The sequence below is a fragment of the Pinus tabuliformis genome, chromosome 4_1, assembly GCF_031772625.1.
Source record: "Pinus tabuliformis cultivar Carrire ecotype Pingquan chromosome 4_1, CPIR1, whole genome shotgun sequence".
NCBI lineage: Eukaryota > Viridiplantae > Streptophyta > Pinopsida > Pinales > Pinaceae > Pinus > Pinus tabuliformis.
In genome coordinates this window covers 390386155-390400154 of record NC_142303.1, presented here as the reverse complement: position 1 = coordinate 390400154, position 14000 = coordinate 390386155, and the positions used below count along the sequence as shown (strand labels likewise).

Sequence of the window (14000 nt, the reverse complement as noted above, 5' to 3'; positions counted from 1 at the left end):
TAAATTTTTGGTCAAAATCCGGCAGAAATTTATTGGAACCGCAAGTTTGATAGCTAGTTTCTGCACAATCAAAGCGTCCTAGGAATTTTTCAGGATGCTGAATCCAAATATGCAGTTAAAAAACCATTTTCACTGCAACAAATCAAGATTTAACCTCAATTTCTTAGACCAGATTCTATCACCGAAATCTCCAAAAAATCTCATTATAAACAACTCCATTAATAACTATCACATTTACTACATAAATTTAAAGTACTAATTTCCCCTCACTACTTTCCTTTTTACCATCATCTATTGCTTTTTCATCAACTTCCTTGAGAAAAACAAAAGCCCTCGATGCTTTCGTTCTCCACCTTTTAACTTTTGGTCCACAAATAATGTGTAGGTTCTCAGCATTTTCTCTCACCCTTCCCTCCATTGGTCACGTTCTCCACCTTTTAACTTTTGGTCCTCAAATAATGTGTAGGTTCTCTGCATTTTCTCTCACCCTTCCCTCCATTGGTCACGTTCTCCACCTTTTAACTTCTGGTCCACAAATAATGTGTAGGTTCTCTGCATTTGCTCTCACCCTTCCCTCTTTTGGTCACTTCACCGACCTTTAACTTCTGGTCCACAAATATTGCGTACGTTCTCTGCGTTTTCTCTCAGCCTTCACTCCTTTGGTCACTTCACCGACAAGTGGGCGTACGTTCTCTGCATTTTCTCTCAGCGTTCCCTCCTTTGGTCATTTCACCGACGAGTGGGCGTACCCACTCGTTCTCTGCGTTTTCTCTCAGCCTTCACCGACGAGTGGGCGTACGCTCTCTGCGTTTTCTCTCAGCCTTCCCTCCTTTGGTCACTGCACCGACAACTGGGCGTACGTTCTCTGCGTTTTCTCTCAGCCTTCCCTCCTTTGGTCACTTCACCGACAAGTGGGCGTACGTTCTCTGCGTTTTCTCTCAGCCTTTCACCGACGAGTGGGCGTACGTTCTCTGCGTTTTCTCTCAGCGTTCACCGACGGGCGATTCCTATTTCCAATCCCATAGGAAATTTATTGCGCCCTGACACGCGCCCGAGATAGCCATATATAACACGCCGGTGGTGATGGCACCGACGAGTGGGCGTACGTTCTCTGCGTTTTCTGTCAGCCTTCCGTCCTTTGGTCACTTCACCGACAAGTGGGGTTGTTATAGCATAAAGATAAAGGAGATTTGACGTATGCTTCACTTCCGAGAAACTCACACGCTGGAAAGTTATTAAAGTTATTCCCCACATTTACTCTCAGACAAGTGGGATTGTTAAAGGAGATTTGACGTATCCTTCACTTCCGAGAAACTTAACGCTCGAAAGTTATGGACTTCATTAACCACCTGAGTCGCATGCTAATAAAGCAAAAGCTTCGTTTAGGTTCTGCTCTGCAGGGAGGCAAAGACGAATATGCAAATCTTTATTGGCCAGAGTGGGTGTATTGCTTAAGAATGCTATGTTGGCGGGAGTGCGGCGCAAGTGGGTGTACTCTATTCAGTAAAGTCAAGTCAAGCAAAGCATGTAATCCAAATGGCAATGCTAGGATAAAGCGTGTGATATTAAACACACATTAAGGTATACATTAAATTAAGTTATGCTTTTAACGTGTAATATTACCTTATAATATAATTTAAAAAGTTTACATAATCAATACCAACCAATTTTATATTTGTCATAATAATAAATGTATTTTTAATTTGTTTAGTAAAGGTTTTTTAATTAATATCATTGATGTTGAGTTAGTGATATGACATTATTCTTTCTGGGTTTATTTTCAAAATTAGTATTTTATTATTTTTACATATATGGTGTTTTATTATTTTATATATATTGTTATTGTTGACGTGTTATGCAAAATTATTATTATTAATGTGTTAATATTATTCTAGAGATAACCCGGATGCGGGTGCCACGCCGCATGGAAATGACCCGCCAGATGTTCAACATGGGCGGTCCTAGGTACAGAGGAAGACTTAAATGCTCCACGCTGCCCAGGATGGCAAGCGTGAGAGCTGAAGGAAGAGGGGACGGCTATTCATTGCCGATACTGTGTGACTTAAACGGTTTCAGATGGGAGTTAAAGCACTTCAACCCCGAGGCAATCCAGAGCAGATTAAGTATGGACGGAGAAGGGAATGTTTTGCATTGTTTCATAATCGATTTGGGAATTCAAGCCTCAGTTCGTCAGGCGTTCAAGCGCTAGTTTATGAGTTGTCCAGGGCATTTGCAGGTAGATACAGGGCTGCAAGGAAGGATAAGAGTGGATGCACATCCCTCATATCCCTCTCCACAGCATTGTCACGTTCGCTGGACTTCAGGAAGGGAATGGCGCCAAGACAGAGGCTCATTAGCCGTCGAGGCACTGGAAGGGGAGGCACTTCTTGTCCCCTGGTTGCTAATCCGCCTTCTCGTCCCCTGGATGCTAATCCGCCTCCATGTTGCTGTAGTTGTTCATGCCACCAGTCAGCAGGGGCACACCCCATTCGGCCATCCCAATTCATGGATACAAGACTACCGGATTCAAGCTCTGCTCTGCTACCTGCGTTTGGAATGGCGGTCTTCACCGTCAGTTGTGCGCAATGTCATTCCAACATCAACGCTCATGTTTCGGTCCTCTTCATGGAGGAACCGAAAGAGGAGGTGGGAGGATTACCCAACGCCCAAATTCATCATGCTGAATGTTCCAGGGTTGCTGAGGATAGAGCAGAGACACCACCTGGAACGAATGTTGGGCAACCGTCGTCGCAGCCAGCGCCAGCTTCAGGCAAAGCCAAAGTCGACTGGGGACCTCCACCTGAAGGCGAATACTGGATCTATGAAGAGGACTCGGAGGACGAGGACTCGGTGGAATAGGCGCCGGCTCCACCATGCTTCGGCTCTCAGACAACCCTCAGGTTCTTTTTGTGATTTGCTACTCTTGTTACCTGTGCTTAATTTCGCGGTAAATGTCATGGTTCAGCCTCCTAATTTTGTTACTCTATGTTCGAATGTGCCCGCGCAAAGAATACTGCTGAAGTACTCCTCTCTCTTTCCTTGGCCCCTGCGCGGGTATTATAATTTTGTTTTTTCTGTGTTGCAAAAGCTTACAGCCCCTGCGTGGGTAGCTAGTTTTAGTTCTGGCGCCCTTGCCTGGGTCAGCGGTCTAAAGGGTGCTGCCCCTACGTGGGCGTTCAGTTGTTTTTGGAAAATCCCTGAAAGTGAAGTTTTCTGTAAGCATTATCAAACCAGAGGGCCAGCCCTGGCCCCTGGGGACATGTAATCCTGGATGTAACTGTTTCCGCTTGTAAATAATAGAAATAGCATAGTTTTAACGATAAAAAAAAAAAAAAAAATTATTATTCTAGAGATAAATATTATTATAATTGATTTTTGTGATAATAATATGAATTTTTAATTTGTTTATTAAAAATAACCTAATTAATATAATCGATTGTTGAGTTAGCGTTATGACATTTTTTGTTTAGTTTCAAAATATCTATTTCCTTGATTTTACAAGGAAAAATTGTTATTATTGATTGCTTAGGTTATCTAAATGATATTTATCATCATAATTGATTTTTGTGAGAATAAAAAATGAATTTTTAATTTGTTTATTAAAAATAGTTTAATTAATATCATAGAAAATTTGTGTTTCATTGATTTCATGTATATTGATCTTGTTGATAGGTTGTATAATTTTTTTTATTATTTATGTTTTAGTTTGATGCAAGAGATACTTTATTGAAAAATTAGAATAAAAGTTTATATAAACAATTTGAATGGGTTAGTTTATGTACTTTATATGAGAATGTTTAAAGTTATTTTCTTTTTTTTAAATATAGTTATTTCTAGTGGGAGGGTTAATCCATAAAGAAAGTTATACACAAGTTTGTTATGGTCAAAGGAAGATAATGAGTCATAACAATGTATCTAGGAGTCCACGAAGGTTTATGGATAAATATATTTTAAGAAACATGTTAAATTTCTCAAAATTCAGCAAAATCTAAAAAAACATGCTTAGAAATTATGTATTATAAAATAGCTTTGTTAGAAACTGTAGGAAGAAAAAGGCTCAATTTTGACTTATGTCTTAGTCAAATTGAGTAATTCAATTGTCCAATCAGTAGGATGACTTGGATTGTAGTTAACTTTGTAATCTCTTGATTTCTATTCGATGTCATCAGTAGTAGCAAATTTCTATTAATTTCTACATGGTTTTAGAGTTGAAATTTCAATAGAAACCAGTCAATAGATCTTTTGCTTTAGATATTTTGATTTGCAGAGTTTCTGGTGCAGATTCTCTTTATTGCAGGACAAATTTCTTTTAATGGATTAAGGCTTGAGTATGCATTGGAGGGAAGTTCGAATTTCTGAGCTTAGAATAAATTTAGGATCATCACAAGTGCCTTAGGAGAAGCATTATGGAGCAACCAAGATCTTTACTAGTGGGAATTCCTTGAAGTCCTCATGTACTATGATCCTTGAAGAACTAATGAGTTGTTAGGAGGCAGAGTTAGGGTTCACTATAAAAACCCTAGACTTTTAGAGTTTGTTGATGATATCTAGAACATATGATGAAATCCTAGATTTTAAGCTTTGATGAATTATGGTTTATGATGAAACCCTTATAATAGTTAATGTAACATCCTAGATGTATATATTTTTATATAATTGAAACCCTAACTTGGTCTAGTTGTTGTATATCTAATGTTTAAGTTTTAATGATGTTATCTAAGGTTTGCAACAAAAGCCCTAGCAAAGGTTATTGTAAAAGTCTAGGGCATGAAAGTGTAACCCTAGGTATAAATGCTTCCATACAATAGAAATCATGACAAGATTTAGGCTTTGAATATCTAAGATTTATTCTCTTGATTTAAGTTCCGATAAATTCTCTCTTTGTGATAACATGCTAATCCTATATTGATCAAGTTTATTTCATGATGTTCTTTTCCTGTAGATTCACAGCTCATGTAATGTACTAAAACATAAGACAAAATTATACTTTACTCTTTAAACAACAGAAACCAATAGATCGATGAAGACAATAATCGACAAGAAGAAGATAATCAAAGACACACAACACAATTATTTCTCTGGGGAATTCTCACAAGAACAATTATTGCATAAGTATGATCAACTCTCTGCCTCACAAGCCTGCACTGACCAACACTTAGACAATTTATGCTGCCTTCCAAGCCCCTATTTCCTTGTGCAATTCCCATGAGGATCAACCCATATTTAATTGGGAAATAATTCCTCAATAACTGTGCAATCCAAACTTAGGTCCTCTTCTGATTGCATGCATGATCTATACAACTCGGATCATTCTGCAACTAATAGTACACTCTCTCTGCACTCTAGTCTCAACTAGGTCTTTCTCTGAACTGACATGTATGAGTTTCTCATGAGGGAATATTCATTTAGATGGAGTAGCACTGAGGATGAACGTGTGCACCAACTCACTACTAATCCTATACTAGTTCTACAAACGGTTAGAACTAGTCTATAACTCAGCGAAATTGATTTATCTAATTACAACTCAAATAAACCCATCCTGTACCCCTAAAATTTAGGGAGACAATATACATGATTAAAAAAAGATTTCCAACTCGAAATCCCTAGGCTAATTAAGTTAATTATACTTACTTAATTATTTATATGTTGTTATGAGAATAAAATTCAATTTTAATTCACACTTTAATTCAAGGACAAACTAATTGGAATTTCTTGTTGTCATTTCTCAACACTCCCTCTCAACAAGAAAGGGATTATCGGTTACCCTGATCCTGTCTCTGTGAAACTTAAATTTACATCTTGATAATGCCTTTGTCAAATGTCAACATCTTTCTCCTCCGTGGGAATGTACTCCAACAACATAATCCACCTCAATACAAAATCTCAAAGATGATGATATCAAATGTCAATATGCTTGGACCATTCATAAAAACCTAGATTTTCAGAGAGTTTGATACAATTTTGATTATCGCAGTAAATCACAGTTGGATCCATTTGCTGACAAAACAAGCCAACCATAATCTTCCTCATCGAGATGGTCTCACATGTTGCTTGACTCACAACGATGTACATTGCGTTTGTCGAACTGAGTGTAGTCGATCTCTGTTTCCTACTATACCAAGAAACAACCGTTGACCCAATACTGAAGATCCCTCATGATGTGCTTTTCATGTGGGATGGACTTCCTGCCCAATCTACATCGATTAAGCCTTGAAGCTTCACTCCCTCTGTCCATCTGTACCACAATCCACACTGAGTAGTTCCCTTGAGGTATCTCAACACATGCTTTGCTACCTTCCAATACAACTTGGTAGGCCTAACCATTGCTTGACTAAGATGGTTAACTGCATAGCACATATCCAGTCGTGTTTTCACCAAATACATGAGTGAACACACAAGTTGTCTATAAATAGTAGCTTCCACTACTTCCCTTGAAGTAGCATCCTCCTTCCTCTAGTTACCTGCTAGAGGGGTCTCCATGGGTTTGTTGCTCTCCATGTGGAACCTCGTGAGTATCTCATTGGCATACTTGCCCTGAGACAAAAATAGTTCCTTGCCACCCTCCCATACTTCCATGCCCATAAAGTAATGCATGAGCTTCATGTCCTTCATCTCAAACTCTCTTGCAAGATCCTCCTTGCAAGACTTGATCAGCTGATCATCACCTATTAAAATCAAATTATTGACATATAACACAATGATCAAAAATTTACCTTCCACCACTATGTGGTATAGGTTCACATCCGCTTCACTCTTGGTGAAGCCCAACCCAGTGAAGTAGATACCAATCTTGGTGTACCAAGCATGAGCTACCTTCTTCAGCCCATACAATGATCTCTTAAGCTGACACACATGTGACTCATGGTCGAAGGTCTCAAAACCTTCAAGCTGCTCTATGTACACTTCTTCCTCAATCGTGCCATTAAGGAAGGTTGTCTTTACATCCATCTGATGTATCTTCCAACCCATCTTTGTGGATAGTGCTAATATAGATCTAATCGATGAGTACAATTGTGTTGCATGCCTCAACCCACAAGTGTAGTGGTAGGTCCTGATCATGCAACATTGCCTATGCTACCCCTATAATGCTTATGCTCTTCCTTTTGGCCACCCCATTCTTCTATGGGTTATGGGGTGCCACTAACTCCTGTTTAATCCCTCCTATTGCACAGAATTTCTTAAACTCATTTGAGACATACTCACTATTGTTATCACTCCTTAGAGCTTTAACTTTCTTGCTAGAATCTTTCTTGACCAATGCTTTAAATTCACAAAACTTTGTGAAAGTTTGATCCTTCTTATGCATGAAAAATATCCAACATTTATGAAAATTCGTCAACAAATATAACATAATACATGTGTTTGGTCGTGGATGCTATCGAGAATGGTCCACACACATCTAAGTGGACTCGCTCTAGAATCACCTCTGCTTGATTGTCTCTGTCATGAAAGGAAGCCTTGGTGTATTTTCCCAACGTACACCCCTTGCATGTATAAACTTGCTCTAGCGTACCTTTCGGAAGACCAGTAGATATCTGTAGCATGATTTTCAAAGCCCCATGATGCAAGTGACCCAATCTCTTGTGCCACAACTCACCAACGTTCGGCTCTGCACCTTCTCTGATTTTGTGCTCAAAGTAGCACAATCCTTTGCCTCCAACTTATAGAGATTCTTAACTCGAATCTCTACCTTCTTTACCTGACCCATGGCCATGTATCAAAGGAACACCATTCCTTTGCTAAAGACCACATCATAGCCTCTATCATCCAACTTGGCGACCAATACTAAGTTCTTCTTCAACATGGGCACCTACATAACATCTCTCAAGGTGAGAGGAGCACTCTGCTCCCTATGAAAAGTAACCATGGAAATCCAGTAACACTATACCTCTTGTCATCACCCATCTCGATATGCATATGGAGATCCTTCTCCTCTAGGTCACTGAACAACTCCTTGTCACCAGTCATGTGGAATTAAGCTCCATTGTCAAGGTACCATACACTACCTATCATTGATGATACCATGCATGCAATGAGAGTAAAGTTCAATTCAAATTGAGAGGCCGACGCCTCACCTGCTACTCCTCCTAAGGACTTCTTCCTGGACTTCTTTAGTGGACAATTTGTAGCAAATGTCCTGGCTCATGACAATGAAAGCACTTAACTTTTGACATGTCTTTCTTCTTACCTCCACAAAAATAATTTGATTTGGAATGGGATGCCTTCCCTTTCCCCTTCCTTGCCATACCTGCTAAGGAACAATTCTCCTCATCATCAATCTTTGATGAGGAACCATCTCTGGTGTTCCTTATGATCTCCTCCTGCATCAATCTGACCACAGTAATTTCCAATCTGGTCTCTTCTCCCTCCCATTGACAGAGTCCTGATAGCTATTCCATATTTTGGGAAGGCCTAGGAGAGTTAGGCTCACCATATCATCCTCAGCAACGGTTATTCCAACACTTTGAAGCTAATCACGACAGTGAGTGAACTTAGTCAAGTATTTTGGAATGGTCTCGCGTTTCTCCATCTTGATTTTTTGAAGTTTGTCTTTCAATGCCAACTTTCTATGGTCACTACTGTTCTGGAATAGTTCCATCAATGCTTTCCACATAGCATATAGAGTTTCCTTCCCATGGAGACTCGAGATAATGTGTTCTGGAACTCCATCAAGGATTATCTTCCTCGCCTTCGCCACACACTTCTTCCATTCAGTGAGATTCTGTGTATCTGATGCTGCTGGATTAGGAATGTCTTTCTCAATGAATTTCTTGAGGCCATTATCCTCCAGCACAACCTCCATCCTATCCTTCCAAGCTATATAATTCAAGCCACCTTCCAAGGCATACTCGAGCCTCAAACCGTAGAAATCCATTTTCCAATCCTCAAGTATGTATTGCAAATTCAAATTTCACATATAACCCAAAACTCAAAACTTCGAAACCTCCTCTAGTTTATTGTCTTCAACTATGATACCATTTAGATTTTTCTGTAGATTCACAACTCATGTAATGTACTAAAACACAAGACAATAATCTATTCTATTCTTTAAACAATGGAAACCATTAGATCGATGAAAACAATAATCGATAATAGGAAGTTAATCAAAGACACATAGCACAAATGTTTCTTTGGGGAAATCCATTGGTTAAAACCCAAACTATCTATTTCATTAATCATAAATCCTAGTGATAATACAAAGCTAGTTCTCACAAGAATAATTCCTACACAAGTATGATCAACTCTCTGCATCACAAGCCCGCACTGACAAACACTTAGACAATTTCTGCTGCCCGCCAAGCCTCTATTTCCTTGCACAATTCCGTGAGGATCGACCCGTATTTAATTGGGAAATCCTTCCTCCTTAACTACACAATCCAAACTTAGGTCCTTTTCTGATTGCATGCATGATCTGTAGAACTCAAATCATTCTACAACTAATAGTACACTCTCCCTGCACTCTAGTCTCAACTGGGTCTTTCTCTAAACTGACATGTATGAGTTTCTCATGAGGGAATCTTGAGTTATCTAGAGTAGCACTGAGGATGCACTAGTGCACCAGCTCACTACTAATCCTCTACTAGTTCCACAAATAGTTAGAACTAGTTTAACTGTCTATAACTCAGTCAAACTGAGTTATCTAATTACAACTCAAATAAACTCATCTTGGACTTGAAAATTTAGGGATAACATATACATGACTGCAAAAAGACTTCCAAATAAAAATTCCTAAGTTAATTAAACTAAATTAACTATTTACAAGTTTCTATGAGAACAAAATTCAATTTTAATTCACAGTTTAATTCAAGCACAAATTAAACTAGAATTTATTGTTGCCATTTCTCAACACTTGTATATATACATTTGTGGGCTTGTTTATACTTGTTGATATTTGCATAAAAATGGTATGTAAGAATTTGTATAGGGATATGCCTACCTCATACTTGTTGATGATCTTATAATGATGATGAGCATGATAGAAAGAGGAAGACCCAAGAACCCTGATGACATTAAAGTTTGCATTAATTATTAAATGATGACCTTGTTTCCGTATGAAGATAAGAGGAATGAATTTTTGGAAGATCAAAAATATCTAATACATGATGATGTATAAGAAAGAGCCCTTGTATCTCAAAGAATAAAATTTATTGATGATGGACATATCCACCTAGTTAAGAAAGAACTTGGATGAAAGAAAGTGTATATCCTCCTTAATTGAGAGGGAGGACTTGAAACGAGTAGTAAGAATAGGATGAGATCGAAGATTAGCTAAGGAATTCATGATGGTGGGTATTAATATATTGTAAATAAGATTCACTTGTTTTGATAAATGTTGAAGCTGAGTTAGGTGCTATTGAATAATTTGGAGAAGCAAGCCTTCGTCAAGAATTGTTTGGATACTATAATGACATGAGAAACATCAAAATGGATGCCAAATATTGTGTTAGAATCTTGAAGATAAAGTACTAGTATTGGCTGGGGTCGTGAAGCTACTGGATGTTCTAATGGTTGAATAGGTAGTTGATGTATTGATCTTTCCCTAGGAAGTTTGTGTATTGGTGGATGTCTCTATTTTGGTTGAGAGGGAGAGATGAGTACCATAAACCTCTTGTATGATGGTACTTGGGAGGACATCTTGGCCTAGTTAGTATTGAGATCGCAACTGGTGGTGTCTAGATACCAATGTGGGAGGGTATCTTGGTCTTGTGTAGGTTAGATTTAGTGTTGTTGATACCTGGATCCATGAGGGTTGGTGCCTTGCCACGAAGGCCTAGATGATATCTATATCCAATAGAGTTAATACCAGGGTTGTAGCCTGATGGTACCTATAGTGGCATTTTTCCTTGATGACACCTTAGTCCCTGAAAAAGTTTTTGATCCTTATATTAGTTTCTTGGAAATGACACTTGGATCTTTGATGTGTTGGATACATTGGTAGTTGTGGTATCTCTATCATTACATATGTTGTTGTACTCTTCTTGGAAGATTTCAAACTGAGGTCAAACTTGTATTGGTTGAACAATTAGGGATACCTCCCTAGTTAAGAGGGAGCGTTGAGAAATATAACTAGTATCAGTCTTCATAATTGTATTTGATTTATGATGTAATGTATTTTCAAAAGAAATAAGTTTTATTGTAAAATAAAACTTATTTATAAGCATGGGTTTCATGTTTTTTTTTCTAGGTCAAATCACCCATTATGTGCTTCTAGGGTTTATTTCATGAGTTATTTCCCATGCATCTTGTCCTAGACCCTTATTAGGCATTTTGTATCAAATAAGAACAAATATTTGTTTGTATGGTCTAATATGGCTCCTCCACCATGTTGGATTTCCCTTCAGACAAGTCAGCCTCATTAAGGGATTCGACCACCTTGAAGAGACTATAATAGAAGTGCAACTTGACCTCATTTGGACATCAATCAAGAAAGTTTCGATAACCAATTGAGAAGGAAAGCGAAGGAAAGGAAAAATGGTAACAAAGACTTAAATAAGAAGAAGAAACCCTATGAAAGGAAAGAGAAAACCTATGAAAGGAAAGAAGCACATTTTCTTTTATTTCCAGGTAACATGTGCGAGTTTCTAGGCTACAAGAAGACCCAAAATTTTAGGTCTACAATAGGAAGCCAAAATTTTGTTGTAGGAGGATGAATTTTGTGATTGTTGCAGTGTTGAAGAAGGTTGTATCTTATTGACTAGAAGTTGATCTTGATCATCTTGGAAGGAATAACTTGGGATGATGACTTAGTGGATTGGAGGAAGTCTTTGTCTTGGTCAAAAGGTCTTGGCTGTCTCATTTGATTAGGTTCTAAAGGAAGAGAAGTAATTTTTGGGCTTTCCCACAGAAGAGGGGTTTTAGCCCTGGCTGAGATTTGTAGAAATTATTGTGTAGATCTAGAAATGCTAATGAAATTTACTAAAACACAAGACTGAAATCTACTAAATCTTTCGAGTGCAATCCCCAGTTGTAGGAACCAACAAATTTCTTTTAATATTAAGCTGGGGTTGATGCCAAACTTAGGGCTTTCGCAATACATATTTCAATTAAAATGGAAATGTTAGAAAATAACACAATATCCAAAATATTATAGTAAAATCTTTGGAAAAAAACGATGAGTACTTGAATTTAACAAAAAAAAGACTTAAATAGAATGTAACAACATATGTAATAGAAGATAGTTACATTTGTTGAAAATTATATGAAACTGTCCCAAAAATATAAGGTACAGTCTGAAACATTGTAAATATATGGCTGCGGCATGGCGAGCCTCATAAAATGTAAATTAAACATTCATACAGGTGGTCTTGTCCAAATTTGTAAAATTACATGGTGAATATATTTCTTCTACTAAAAAAAACTAGGTAAAAACTCTTTAAATTATCCCTTACTTTCGAGGCACAAAGCGTTTTCGAACCGGTGACTGTAAGAAAAAACCCTAAAAGAAGGGGTCGAAAGGCTAACTTAGAAAAGGGAAAGGTCATGAGTCGATGTGACCCATTAACTTATAATGTAACCAAAATTCATTAATCAAATGTAACTCGCACCTGCGAATACCCTCAAAAGCAAAAATTGCCATGAGCTCGGAGGGTTATTGAGGCATAGTTTGAAAAAAATGGGAAAGAAGGGTAAGAGAATTACAAGAAATACCTGAGGGTAGATGAGGAGAGCTCCACAGCTGAAATCCTCTAAACCAAGAGAAAAAAAAAATGAGCAATGGGTGCTAAATAGAGCTCATGAAAAGATTTATAGGTACTAAATTGGAATATTCGTTTTTCATATTATCTTTACCTAAGATAAGGCAACAGTCCAACATGTTGTCTATGGAGGAAATTGCGACCTCAATGACATCTGGTGAGACTATTGTACTCCTGCATAACAAACATAATGCTAACTTGGTAAATTATTTGGTGAGGATTAACCAGAGAATGGTCGGGTTCTGTAGACAATTACCTGACACAACCAACGTAGGCAGTGGCACCTTGAAATTGAACCATAATGTGGGAAAAATCCTCAAAAACCCTATGTTGCAGAGTTAATTCCTGAAAGGGGCGAGTGGGGAATGAGATGATTGCGACACTAGGAGGGAGTCAATTACCTCAACTAACCACTTTGAATCAGGACCATTAATCTTAGGGTTTGAATGTTAGTTTTAGATGCCTCCTCTGTCTCTAGATATGGATGCCAAGTGTAGGGTCAAAGCATGTGTTTCCAGAAGGTTCATTGATAAGGGTAATAATAGTCCCTCAACCATAATCGAATTGTTGGCCTAGATATTATCACCATGCTTGCGAATTGGTCGCATAAACTTTGATGAAATTAATATACAAACAGTATAACGAACACACACACACACATATATATATATATATATATATATATATATATATATATATAAATAATTGAACATCATAAACTATGTAATTTTGTTTTTAACGAACACCTAGAATAATGGTTGTTGTAAGTTGTATGGATGTTATAATTGGGGAATGTGACAAGTGGTATGAGAACCACATTTCAACAACATAGCCTAATTTGGAAGCAAAGGAATAACAAGTTTTTTTATGTGAACAGAGTGATAGAAAGGAAGCACAATGAGGAGAGTTGGGCCTAGACCAATAAGACCATTAATAGGAGCTGGTCCAATACCACATGCAGAATAAAACCTAGAAATGTGGGTACAACTGGGAGAAGAGACCTGAAATGATAGTAGTGAACTATTTGAAATAGTGCAAGAATTGAAGAATGAAATGGTGAGGTTAAAATCTGATAATGAAAGTTTGATTTAAGAATAAGAGAAAATTATGAAAATCCTTTCAGACCGACAGAACCATCGACATCCTATTCCAAGCCCATAACATGGGAATGGAATGGGAACACATAGACAAAGGGACGATAATTACGAACTGGAGGGAGATGAAGAGAATGAGTAGGAATAATCTGATAATGTTTCAGGTCATAGGGGACTTAAGAGACAAAAAGTGGAATTCCAGGGGGAGTTC

General features: G+C 37.9%; 1 protein-coding gene across 1 annotated transcript; it reads left to right on the top strand.

Annotated features, from left to right (window-relative positions):
* The first annotated feature begins 1103 nt into the window (after positions 1-1103).
* On the top strand, positions 1104-3273 carry LOC149175933 (uncharacterized). Its single transcript, XM_089422979.1, has 2 exons — positions 1104-1581; positions 1896-3273. Exon 2 carries the CDS (start codon positions 2077-2079, stop codon positions 2857-2859), a length of 783 nt encoding a protein of 260 aa, XP_089279105.1. The 5' UTR covers positions 1104-1581; positions 1896-2076; the 3' UTR covers positions 2860-3273.
* Positions 3274-14000: the final 10727 nt, after the last annotated feature.

Bases quoted from the DNA above. Each gene is read 5' to 3' on its own strand.
- LOC149175933 (XM_089422979.1), top strand. From the start codon at position 2,077: ATGGGAGTTAAAGCACTTCAACCCCGAGGCAATCCAGAGCAGATTAAG.